At 39.5% G+C, this 11615-nt stretch overlaps 1 protein-coding gene across 25 annotated transcripts in view; it reads left to right on the top strand.

Moving 5' to 3' along the window:
* Window positions 1-11615, top strand: part of LOC107089041 (calcium/calmodulin-dependent protein kinase type II subunit gamma) — a 60870-nt gene that overhangs the window by 36073 nt on the left and 13182 nt on the right. For 10 of the 25 annotated variants that reach the window (XM_015381580.1, XM_015381571.1, XM_015381563.1 and 7 more), the window contains exons 12-15: window positions 1551-1593; window positions 3233-3295; window positions 7005-7045; window positions 8805-8888. In XM_015381580.1, coding sequence (XP_015237066.1) covers window positions 1551-1593; window positions 3233-3295; window positions 7005-7045; window positions 8805-8888 — 231 coding nt within the window. The remainder of the gene's footprint in view (window positions 1-1550; window positions 1594-3232; window positions 3296-7004; window positions 7046-8804; window positions 8889-11615) is intronic. The other 15 variants (XM_015381624.1, XM_015381616.1, XM_015381607.1 and 12 more) reach the window with 3 other exon arrangements.

The following is an 11615-nucleotide window of genomic DNA, read 5'->3' as shown; positions in this document are numbered from 1 at the left end:
GGGCCTAACTATGTGCTCTTTTTGGCACATATTAGCTTCTAAAGTACGCAGCTGATAGTTGTTACTGAATCCTCCACCTGAGGTGTGGGTCTTTACAGCTCCCCTTTGTTATTCTTGGCTTTTGATCTATCAGCTCCTTTCTCTGTCCAGTCCTAGTTTAGGTTGATTAGTGAGCATATGCTTGTATCATACCCTCTGATTTTCTCAGGTGATGGATTGAGCAGATTTCTGTCAGATGTTAAAAGCCAGGAATATTGTTTTCCAGGCTAAATCTTCTTTAAACTTCTCCATGACTTAATTCCTGACCTGACTGCCTCCTCTGTCTTCACAAGGCTGTTTGTTCTCCTGTTTTCTCTAACAAACCTCTGAGGCCTTCACAGAACCGTATACTAAATTGCACACAGGTGGATTCTTGTGAAGGTAATTGGTTGCACTGGACTTTATTTGGCTGAATATGAAAGCATGCCACTTCTTCTTTAGATTCTTATATGAAACAAAAAACAACACCTATAGTTTTCCTTCCTCTTCTATGATTATGCACTTTTTTATGTTGATCCGATATAAAATCAAATGGGCATAGTCAGATTGTGTGCCTCTACAAAAATGGCTAAAAATTGTCATTTATAATCAATAAGAATACATAACAAGCCCTCGTCTCAATAGAGTTTAGATTGTTCTTTTTGAGCCTAAATTGAATTCCTGCAATGGGTACCATGAGCTGACTTGATCAGATGTGTGTGCCATCTGCTGGCAGGACCAAGGAACTATCAGAAAACCAGATGGAGACGATTCAAGCAGCTAGATAGTAGAGTCCAACAACACTACAGTGCATCTGGGTAAAGGGACAGCTCAATGTGGGCTAAGACCAACTGATGTTAGTTAAATAAACCGAGCAACTCTAAAGCAACTTTCAGTTCTGGTAAATCCTCCCCAGAGCTTTCTCTAAGAACATCAAGAGAAAAGAAAGAGACACAGGATCATTACCTCTTTTTAAGCTTTTTTTCTTCTTGGTATCAAAAGTATTTTTCTAGTATTTTTTTTTTTTATCAGACCGGATTTTATCCTTTTCTTTATTTTACACAACTTCCCTGGTAGGTGCCAACTAGCTTAGCCACATAATTTCTTTGTTTACCCTCTACGCAAATGGGCAGTATCCTACCTCCAGTCACTTGGTGTTGCTATGGTAAATATACACAAAGAGCTTTATTTACTGACAAATTAAACTCAACACAAAAAACAGAAATAACTACTAAGCCTACAAACGTCATAAACAAACAGAGTGAGCTACTGGTGTATACATTTAAAGAATGTTGCATAACGTTACTATCCCCCGTTTATGACTGAACTGAAGGTGTGTGGTTATTTTGCAAGTTATTAGTCTCTACAGTGGTTCACATCGATGCCTCTAAAAATGTAGAATGATAAACCTTTAGTCCTATTTGAACTGGAGTCTAAATGATTTACAGAAAAAACAAACTCCTACCAAAGAAAAACTTGTATTCTATCTACTTATGTCTTACGTCTTTTCCTCCTTCGTTCTTTTCCTCCAGGGAGCCATTCTCACCACCATGCTGGTGTCCAGAAACTTCTCAGGTGGGTGTGCCCTTCGCCCTCAGCCTCCCACGCAGCACATGCAGAGAGAGAGGAGGAAGGAGAGTGGATAGAGTCCTCTGCACCTCTTTTAACCCCCCCACCACCACACACACACTCACCCACTCACTCATCCTTAAAATAACAATATGCTTTTGTGTGCAGAACAGTTTTGACGCTTAAAACATTAAACTGATCTGAAATGTGATGTTCCTTTGTGTTACAGTAGAACTGATATAGTAGTCGTGATCAATCTTTGAGAGCTGATATGATTTTTATAGACTGTCATGCTTCAGATTATATGTAAGTCTTTGTCCAAGTTAATGTATTTTTCCCTGTTTGTCTGTGTGTGCGTCTCTCTCTTTTTTTTCTGCTGCCATGGAGAGTTTGCATGATTAAGGAAATAGAATTTTAGAAGATTTTTATGAATTGTGTTGGTATAAATGAGTGACGATTAAGATTGTTTTTTTGTTTTTTTTTTGAGCCTTCTAAAAGTGACTTGTTTTTGTTTTGTTTTTTTTTTGTTTTTTTTGGAGGATCTACCCTCAGTTTACAATGAATTGGTCAGTTGATGGTCAGTGATTTCAGCCTAGACCTGGGAATCTACTGGGGGGGCTCATATTTGCTTCAACCCACTTTTGTCGTAGTGTGACTGTGCATCTCAGTGAATTAAAAGGTCATTGTTGAATGAAACAACTCAGTTTTAAAAAATTATTTTAGTTTCATTACACACAGAGAGGGTATGTTTTAAGATATTTTCTATGGCTTTCATAAATAAATATCTCCCAAAATTCAGTGTTTTAGCAAATAAAAAAAATAATAAGGCAACAGAAATGGAAAGTTCAGGAAGAATGAACACATGGAGGTAAGAGCACAAAAAGTAGTAACTAATCTAAACCTATTCATGAAACTTAAGATGCAACATAACAAAGAGAGCCATATCCCCAAGAGTTTGGGGAGATTCACAAGACCTGCACTACTGCTGGTTTGTAGCTTTAAGAGCATCACACAAAGATTTATAAGGACATGAGATACAACTCTTGTCCTAAACTAGAGCTGACATTGCACGGTCCTTTTGCTCGGTGATCCAGAGTCCTCTTTTCAGATAAAATTAACTTTATAATTCTTGGTTAAGAATGTGGTACCAAGGCACATACAGTGAAAGGGAAGTTAAATGGATGGTAAAACTTTTCCAACTTAAACTCATCCTAGAATCTACGGGAGATTATAAATGAAAGATGTGACATCAGTGAAAATCATGCAGTTAAAGCAAAACGGGATTCCTAAAAAAAATAATCGTCTGTGTCACGAGCGTATCCCATCCGTGGCCAGCAAACTGAGTCTATCTAAGATACAGAACTGATGTTTTTTTTATCCTTGTTTTCATTTTTTAATGTTCCAATTTTAATGAATCTGAATTTGAACAATAGCAGTAATCTATAGCAGTGTTCCTCAGTATCATTCTCTGTGTGCAATGAATCTTGAAGTTCAACCTTTTGAGATGACATCCCACTGAGATGATCCCGTATGTGGGCTGTAGTCTTCACCCCCGGTGGTTTTCTAGGCCCAGTAGCAGGAATCGTGAGCTAAGAGCTGCCTATTTCACATAGCTCCTCCCAACTGTAGCATTTCTGTCCAATAGTGGGCCGGCAGCATACCAACTCTGCTGCTGCCGCCTCCTCCACGGCCTCACTGGCTCAGGAAGGTACGTCCCAGAGACACGCCCATCCACTTCCTCTCTACACACAGTCTTTTTTTGTTTTGTTTTTCAGGGAGGGGGATCCATAGTGCAGGGTGGTCCCCATTACCATTCCCATATTCCTGCATGCAGCCTCATCATTAGCATCGTTACATGACTCCGCATGCATACTCACACAGGTTTTGCTTACTGAGGGTTTCATTGATTTGTTTTGCTGTCTGGCAGAGACATCAGATTTTCACCCACAATATCAGGTGCATCAGCATCAGTTTAATAGTAATCAGCTTACTTTGCACACCAAAGTGCTTCTTGCAGTCGCATCTCACCATCGCATCTCAGCCGCATCCATTTCATTCATTCACTAAATTAAGTCCTCGCACCCCTGCGATCCTTTGCCAGCCGGGCCTGGGACGGCTGGGAGTGGGTCAAGCTGGGGCAGGGAATGAGGAGGGGCTTGTATTCTGGGAGCGGGAACCCGATACTGAAGGGGGTTGGCAAGAGCTGGGTTGGCGTGCTGCCATCGTCGGACCTGGTTCTGGAGAAACGGGCAAAAGAGGCGGGTGAAGAGGCACAGAGGGGAGACGCTTTGATTGGGACTCTCTAGGAGTGCTGATTTCCGGTTAGGCTACATAAACACTATGGATATGCAGCCTTCCTGATTAACCTCCAGAGCAAAGTGATCTCAAGGCTCATCTCTCCCTCTAGAGGCCTGTTTCAGTTCTTTGAGTGAAACCCACTCCTTGAAAGTTCTGAAAAAGGTCTCTCCTCTTCTCCCGCCGAGTGAAGACGGATGGCAAAGGTCGGCGATTCCAATGGTGGCTCCTTGGATGAAGTGCAGAGCAAAAAAGGATCCTCTGTCAAGTTTAGATGAGAGAATCTTCTTTGCTCTGCAGTGTGCATTCATTCCTGCAGGGTCTGTGTGTGAATGGTCAAAAAGAAATGTAGGTTTTGCTCTAAGGATGTGCATTGTTCTGAGCTCTGGGGTGTTTGTGGTACCCTCCAAATGTGGGCTTCCTCTGTGACACTGGACCAAGGTGCCTTTTTGTAAGTTTGTTAATATCATATGTGACGTCATCACTCCAGACTTGATTCCTTATCTCTTTTCCTGTAAAGTCATCTTTTTTTTTAATATATATATCTTTTTAATATTTTGGTTGTTTGTGTGTGTGTGTGTGTTTTTTTTTTTTTTTCCTTATGTCACATGACTGCAAAATCTAAGCCTTCTTGACTCTAACCACTTTACTGCACTTCTTAAAGTCTGGCCAAAGCAGGGCTTTGCAGTTTGCTCTTGATTTGTAAATATTACATTTAAAGAATCTGACAGATCTGCACATTGTAACCGTAATGTAATCTGTCTGATTTGTTTTGCTTTGCTGCCTTTTGCATGTGGGTGTCCTGTGTGGTGAAATCCTCCAAAATGTTCTCTGCACATGCCTCCTAATGCAGTCTCCCCAGCTGATCAGCACTCAAAGCTTTGCTCTCTGTGCTGGCGTACTCTGGTCGGTCATCTTGACTTCAACTATGCCATCTTGTGCAGCTTGTGATCCTTCAAGATTTATAGGGGAGGCCATAATTGGAAAGCAAACGAAAAAGGCAGACCTACACTGTCACCAGGTGCCTCATAAAAGTATTCACTCACATTTTGTGATATTACAGCCACAAACTTAACAGGATTTTTTTGTATCTGACAGACACAAGGTAGTGAAACATTATGAAGATGAAGGTACTGGTGAAGATTCTCAGTAATTCCAAAAAGTAAAAAAACAATCCACTGGACTTTGTTTCCAAGTTTCGCTTACCATCCAGGAAGCTTTTTCAATTTAAAATGTCGGAATTAGCGTTGAGTTCCCAGCTTCATAGAGTAGCCCAAAAACAAAGCCTTGTTTTGGCCTATAGAACATGCCAATTAAATTGGAAGAATCGGTCCGCCCCTCAGGAATGAGGATTCATTTGGGTTCTTTGTTAGCCTGCAATACCCAATACTGGTCTATGTCTCTGAAAGGGGGTAGTTAGGGGGGGATTGTTGTTTTTGAGAGCTGAAACCTGAGTTCACCCCCATTCTGGTCCTCAAACGAATTTCCTTTGTCCATGAGGTGTAGATGTACCGCCGAGTCCTGTCCAGAGGACGGAAGCTCTTCTGTGTTGGGCCATGCGACTGTTGAAAGCTTGTTTCTCCAATATAAAGATCGGAGCATTCCTCACTGCATGGAACTGCATTTGCCACTCTGGTCATATTCGGTCCAGTGGTTTTGTCTTTTGGATGTACTAGCCTCTGCTTAAGGGTGTCTGTTTAAGAAGTTCCAGTGGATTGTTTTTTTTTTACTTTTTTGGAATGAAGATGAAGGTAAAGAATGAATTACAATAAGACTTCACTATTTTCTTTTTTTCCATTTGTATACAACCCCATTTTCTTCAGTATAACCACAGAAATAAGCTTGTAAAATAGCATAAATACTCCACCTTTGTGGTTTAATCCATTTACTCTTCGTTCTAATGTTTGTTAGAACAAATGGCATTCTGAAAACCAAGGCATACAGCAGATAGTTTAGAGAGAAAAATGAAATTATGGAGGAGCTGCAAAGAGCCAGAGCTCTGGTTGATGAGCTTTTAGTTGCCCACTCCACCATTCTTGACTTTATAGAGGCACAGAAACCTTGCAGCTAGTGCTTCTACATTGTGACTCACAGATGCTAAAAACAAAATGCACGGCACACAACTTGAAAAACACGAGACATTAAAACATGTTCATCCGTAACTTATAATCCTAATACAACAGATGGAAGTCTGTGGTTGTAGCATCACAAATGTTAAAAAGCCAGATTGCTGAAAAGTAGGATGACTGCTTTAGCAGACTGCAGACGGATGAACCACATAGAGCTTCTTAAAATCCAAGATGGACCTGAATAAGATGTCCTGATCAGTTAGCTCTTCTGGTTATGGAATGAAAAAGTTTCTGTCCTCACGTCTTTCCTCTTTGGATGCTGCATGGCTGGGTTGAGATACAAACTGGCATATGAGCCAAGGTCAAGGAGCATGGTCGTCACTCGATACCGTTTGCTGCTGTAAATGCTATGCCCCTTATCTCTAATCTCTCTTGTAGTGAAATTCTAAGCCCTCTGTTACATCCCTTCCCCTTCCCTACCCCCCTTTCTGTTTAAAGGTAAGAAACACAAGATAAGAGTTGTAAAAACTGTGTGTGTCGGTAAGAAACCAAGTGAAAAGGACGCAGTGTTGACAGCTTCAGACATGGCGGAAACTGGTTGGAGCCCTTAATGAAAATCGATGATTTACATTAACCTAGCTCATCATAGCGAGTGTTGGCTGCAATTTAAGTCTGACCATCCGTCTCTCTTTCTAGATCTCCAGGGTTCCTCGCTGAGACAGGAAATGGATTTAGGAAGTTTACTTTGCTCTCAGGTTTCTCTTTAATCCCCCAGATAGCAGTGAATGGTTTAAGATGTGAATGGGTTTTGTCAGTGTAGCAACCTGTTCAGCTGAGAGAAAATTGCACCACAGGTCCATTAAATGTATGTTATTCTGTGGAAACATCTAGCTTTAGCTGGCCACAAAGACAGACCTGATAGGGTTTCCTAGATGCAGAAATTGTAGGTCCAGGTTTAATAGAAGCTGAAAGCTGGGTGGATGTTATCAGCTTCAATGAAACTTTTTAACCTGGATATTTCCCCTCCCCTTTTCAACCTCTGTATTTTCACAGCATGCAAAAGTTTACTCAACAAGAAGTCGGATTCTGCCAAGGTGAGCTCATCCTTTATTCCCGTCAGTCCTCATGTCCTTTTATTGCTTCTCTCTGTTCCACTTTCTGTCTTCGACTCAGTTTGTTTTTTTAATTCATAAACAAGTTACTTTTATTTCTGACTTGCATAGTGTTAAAAGTATGAATAGCAACATTTTTTTTTTACTTCATAGGTCGTGATTCTGATTCAGAGTGGACTTTCTATTGGAACATCAGTTCTTTCATTGAACCAATCAAGTACTAGTTCTTCAGTTCTCCAAATGGCGAGAAGCAGGCTCCCCTTAGACCATCTTAGAGCTTTGGTTTCTAAGGAAACAAAGTCGTTGACACATTGATGGACAAATGCTTCCTCAGTTACTAACGTTCATCATAAAAAATCGAGCCATTACCGTCAGCTTTTGAAGGCAGAGGTGCTGTATGGCTCACTGGAAGAATTTATTTTAACAATTTAAGCTGTGCAGAAGCTGTCATTCTGACAGTTTTTATTCATTCATACAAAAAGAATCTAAGTTCCCTTAGGTGGAGACTGTTCATCTAAAGTTAAGTGGATTTCCATGGGTTTTCTACTGTAATACACTCTTTTGGGTTCGTGAATTAATTTATCAACAGAAACTTTATTAAGTGGTGCAAAGGCAGCTTTCAGGAGATATTACTGTGTTAAGAATATCACCGCCTTGCATGATCAGCATCGAGGAACTTAGATGAACTAAGATGGTTTAAATGAACCCCTGAAGGTCTGAGCCCCATCCTAATTGTTTACTAGGAGCAGATCCAAAGAAAAGTTTGAGTCAAACATATATGGAAATGATGCTTTACCTTAAAATCAACAGAGATGACAAGGTCCAAGGTGGGGTCTTTTGTCTGTGGGATTAAGGGACAAAGGCCATTTGAACTGAACCGCTTGTTCTTTAATAGATTTATTATAGAGACCCATTAAAAAATGTGAAAGGGTTTAATTAATCGTTGATTCGAATGTTAGAGCGGATACAACTTTAGAATCTTTAGTAGCTAATAGTTAGCCTGTCATGCTTCTCTTTCTAACTTACAAACTGTATTTTTGATTTTGGTGTAAGTTTTCCTTTTTTCCCCATGTGCTTTCCAACATGATTAAGAAAAATCAAAAACAGGGAAATTCTTTTTAAATGCCTTTTTAGCTGAGGGTTTGTTAGCCAGGTAACATCTTCATTAGTCAACATTGTAGATTTCGAATGTCAATGTTATGTCACCCAGCCTTCATATCCTTCAGTTTATTGAACCACATTTCCTGTTTCTCTTTTTTCAGTCATGTATTTAGACCCTAAAGGTCCAGTAGTCTCATCCACTGGCTATTAAATTTAATAGGTTTGCTCTTTTTTCTCCACAGTTGTTCCTGTTTTAATGTTTTTATGCTCTCTCCTCAAGTCGTTTTCCATCAGCCTCCTTTCCACACAGTCTCTCTTCACTTTCAGCTCTCTCCTCCTGCTGACCTCCCTGTCTGTGTTTTTTATTTATTTATGTTTTTTCTTTTTTTTTCTTTTTTGACCACAAGGGTTTTCTCTGTGTAGTTAAGTGGCATAAGCATGGAGAGTTAGTGAGGCAGTAAAAGGATGATCTAGAAGCCATTCTGTGTCACTCGCCCCTCTCATTTATACTGTTGGCTCTACATAGCCCACACAAATAGTAGCCCCCATTCCTGAAAAGGGCGTTCTAATTCAAATGCATCTGTGTGTATAATTGTTTAGGTTTTGTGTTTCACTCTAAGTGTTTGCGTTTTCGTCCCAGCCTTCTACCAACAACAGTAAGAACAGTATAGTGAGTGCCATCAATGCCCTGAAAGACACCAACATGGCAGCCAACGCCCAGATGGTACAGTAGGCCGTCGCAGTGCCTGCTTTCTCATCCCCCTCCACCTCAAAAGTTGTTGCATAGTTGCCGATTTTTGTATTGGCTTGTTATTTGCTCATCCTCCATCATCATGCTTGTCATCCCTCATCTACATTCCTGGAGATGTTGCTTCGTATCATTCCCCATCCCAGTAGTGCCAGCTTAAAGTCATACAATCTCCCTAAAGGCGCACAAGTTTTACTGAGATCAATGTAGATTAAAGAGTTTTGAAAATCCTTCAAAATTATTTAATCCTTACTTTAAATCTCAGGCAGCACATGTGCACCTATTTAATTTTTCCCATTATAGATTAGAATATCATTGAAGAGTTAGTTTATTTCACTATTTCACTTCAAGAAGTGGAACCTACTTATATCTTAAAATTCAAGTGTTTATTTCTGTGCATTTATTATGACTTACAATAAATCAAACCACAAATCTATCCCAAGAAAATGTAATCATATGAGGGGAAAAATAAGTTATTTAACACAGCAATAAATGCTATGGCCTTTATAATCATCGGCGTTCTGAAAAGAGGGAAAATGTCAAGAGTTGACTGCTTAGAGCACTGTTCCCAAGCAAAGTATGGAAAATTGAGTGGAAGGAAAAGCTGCGATTGAAAAAAAAATTACACAAGTAGCCTTTAGAGGCCTGTTAAGCCCAGTTGAGTTGGACTAAGCAGGGACCAAGGATAGATAGTGTAAACTAAAGAAAAGTATGGCAAGATGTTGTTAGATAATGTAATAAATTTAAAGAAATTATGAAAAACTTTTTTTTAATCCAATTTGGATGTATTTTGGGGGTAAGCGCACATCACTGCACTTAACTGGTTGTCATCACAACAACAACAGTGGCCTTAAGTGCTGGAATTCAAACTGGACGGCAAATGGATTCTATTCAATCACATTTTTAATTTATGTGAATGTTATCCATTCTCTGCTCAGAGTGCTTTATTCAATCAGATAACCGGGAAGTTATCATCTGAACTTGACCATCAAGAAGAAGATGAGAGATAGACCTAGCAACGCATAGGGCTGCTGTTAAAGCAATCCAGCTGTTAAAGGTTCAAACAAGTACATGTTAAAAGAAAGTATGCTGATGTGATTTTCAGTATATTTCATTGAACCATTCAGATAATCTGAATTTGGTGTTTTAATCAGCTGAAAGCCGTAAGTAATTTAAATGAACAGAAATAAGCACTTCAAATAGTTCTGGTTTGTGATTTATCTGTATGATAAATCAGTTCCACTTTTTAAGTTGATTTATTGCAATAAATTAACTTATCAATTATATTTTACTGAGCTGAGTTGCATCTGTATAGAAAGCATGGGCTTGTTGGTTGGACTATATTCTGCTCACATCATTCAGCCAGCAGTCGAACTACCAGACATTGTTCTGTTTTATACGCTGATTTTATTTTTATTTTTTTTTTTACATCCATTTCCTCTGCATAATTCTTCATGCCCCAAACCTTAATCAATACGCTTCTTCCACATTAAGCCTCTATTCTAACAGCTTTTTCCCAATTTCTGAGCCTATCCACCCTGTTTTTCTTTTCTTTTTTTTCTCCTCATAAATTCTTACTAACATGCTGGTTGTACTGCCTTAATCATGCTCTTGTAGCATGCAGTGGATGCTGTGCTGTAGCACTGTGGTTTAAATTAGGTAGTTTGCTTGGAAGGTGCTTCACAACTGGTGAAACAGGTCCCAAAACTTACATTAGACGTGTGTGAGCTAGATCTTCACCTTAATAACTTTAACTTTTCAATTAACAGCTTCGAAGAAAAAAAAATATACATTTCCAGGTTTGGGAATCGGTGCATAACTCAAAAGTCAAGCCAAAAAAGTAGTGGTAGGAAAGTCTTTGACATGCATGTGAGTCAGTGGAGCAGGCTTAACAAATCTAAACCCTCCTCCATGATGTTAAAGCTGCTGATCCAAAGACCCACCCTGCCTGTGGGACCGAACATGTTTAGGATGGACATTTTAATTTAAATAAACTCAATTTTGGAAGCTTTTAGATCTATGTTTAGATTTTCTTGTCTGGTTCTGATAGCAGTGCTTGTTCATAATGGTCTTTCTTTTGGTTTGTTTTTAAAACGGAGCCGTGAAAGTTTACCTGCATATCAGCGATGTTGAAAACAAAATGTTATTTTAAAGTTTAAACAACACTTAACCTCCCTCAGTTCTGCAGGCGGTTGATTCCCATCTCCCCGTTTGGCCCTAAAACATCTATTCAGGCTAATGTTCATACGTGGTAGTGGAATTAGAAAACAGATTTCGGATGTTGTCAGAAATAAACTGAAGTTTAAAAGGAAGAAATCATAGGTTGCAGTTGAAGCCTATTATTGTGGGATAACATCCCAAAGTAAAGCTTGGAGAGTTGGTTATAATCGTTAGTGTTTTGGAATGGAATAAAGCACCAAAAGGTGACATTTTACCCGTGACCTCATCTTGGTATGAACCGTGCCGTTGTCCCTCTAACAGACAAGGTTCCGCTTGTTTTACATTTGCTCTTATATTCCACTCCTACGTCTATCAAACGTTTTATTTGGTTTACCTAAACAATCTGAGCCCCCTCACTCCTGGGTACTAAGTCTACTGAAAAAGTAAGAGGACCCACTAGATTCTTTTTTCCCTAAAAATGATCAGCAGCACATCTGTGCAGTTTACTTCTATAGTTATAGTTAGCCTTTAAGCCTCTGTTAA

The sequence above is a fragment of the Cyprinodon variegatus genome, unplaced genomic scaffold, assembly GCF_000732505.1.
Source record: "Cyprinodon variegatus isolate N-32 unplaced genomic scaffold, C_variegatus-1.0 Scaffold12, whole genome shotgun sequence".
Lineage (NCBI taxonomy): Eukaryota > Metazoa > Chordata > Actinopteri > Cyprinodontiformes > Cyprinodontidae > Cyprinodon > Cyprinodon variegatus.
Note: the sequence above shows the minus strand (reverse complement) of the source record. Positions and strands in the feature narration are given on the sequence as shown.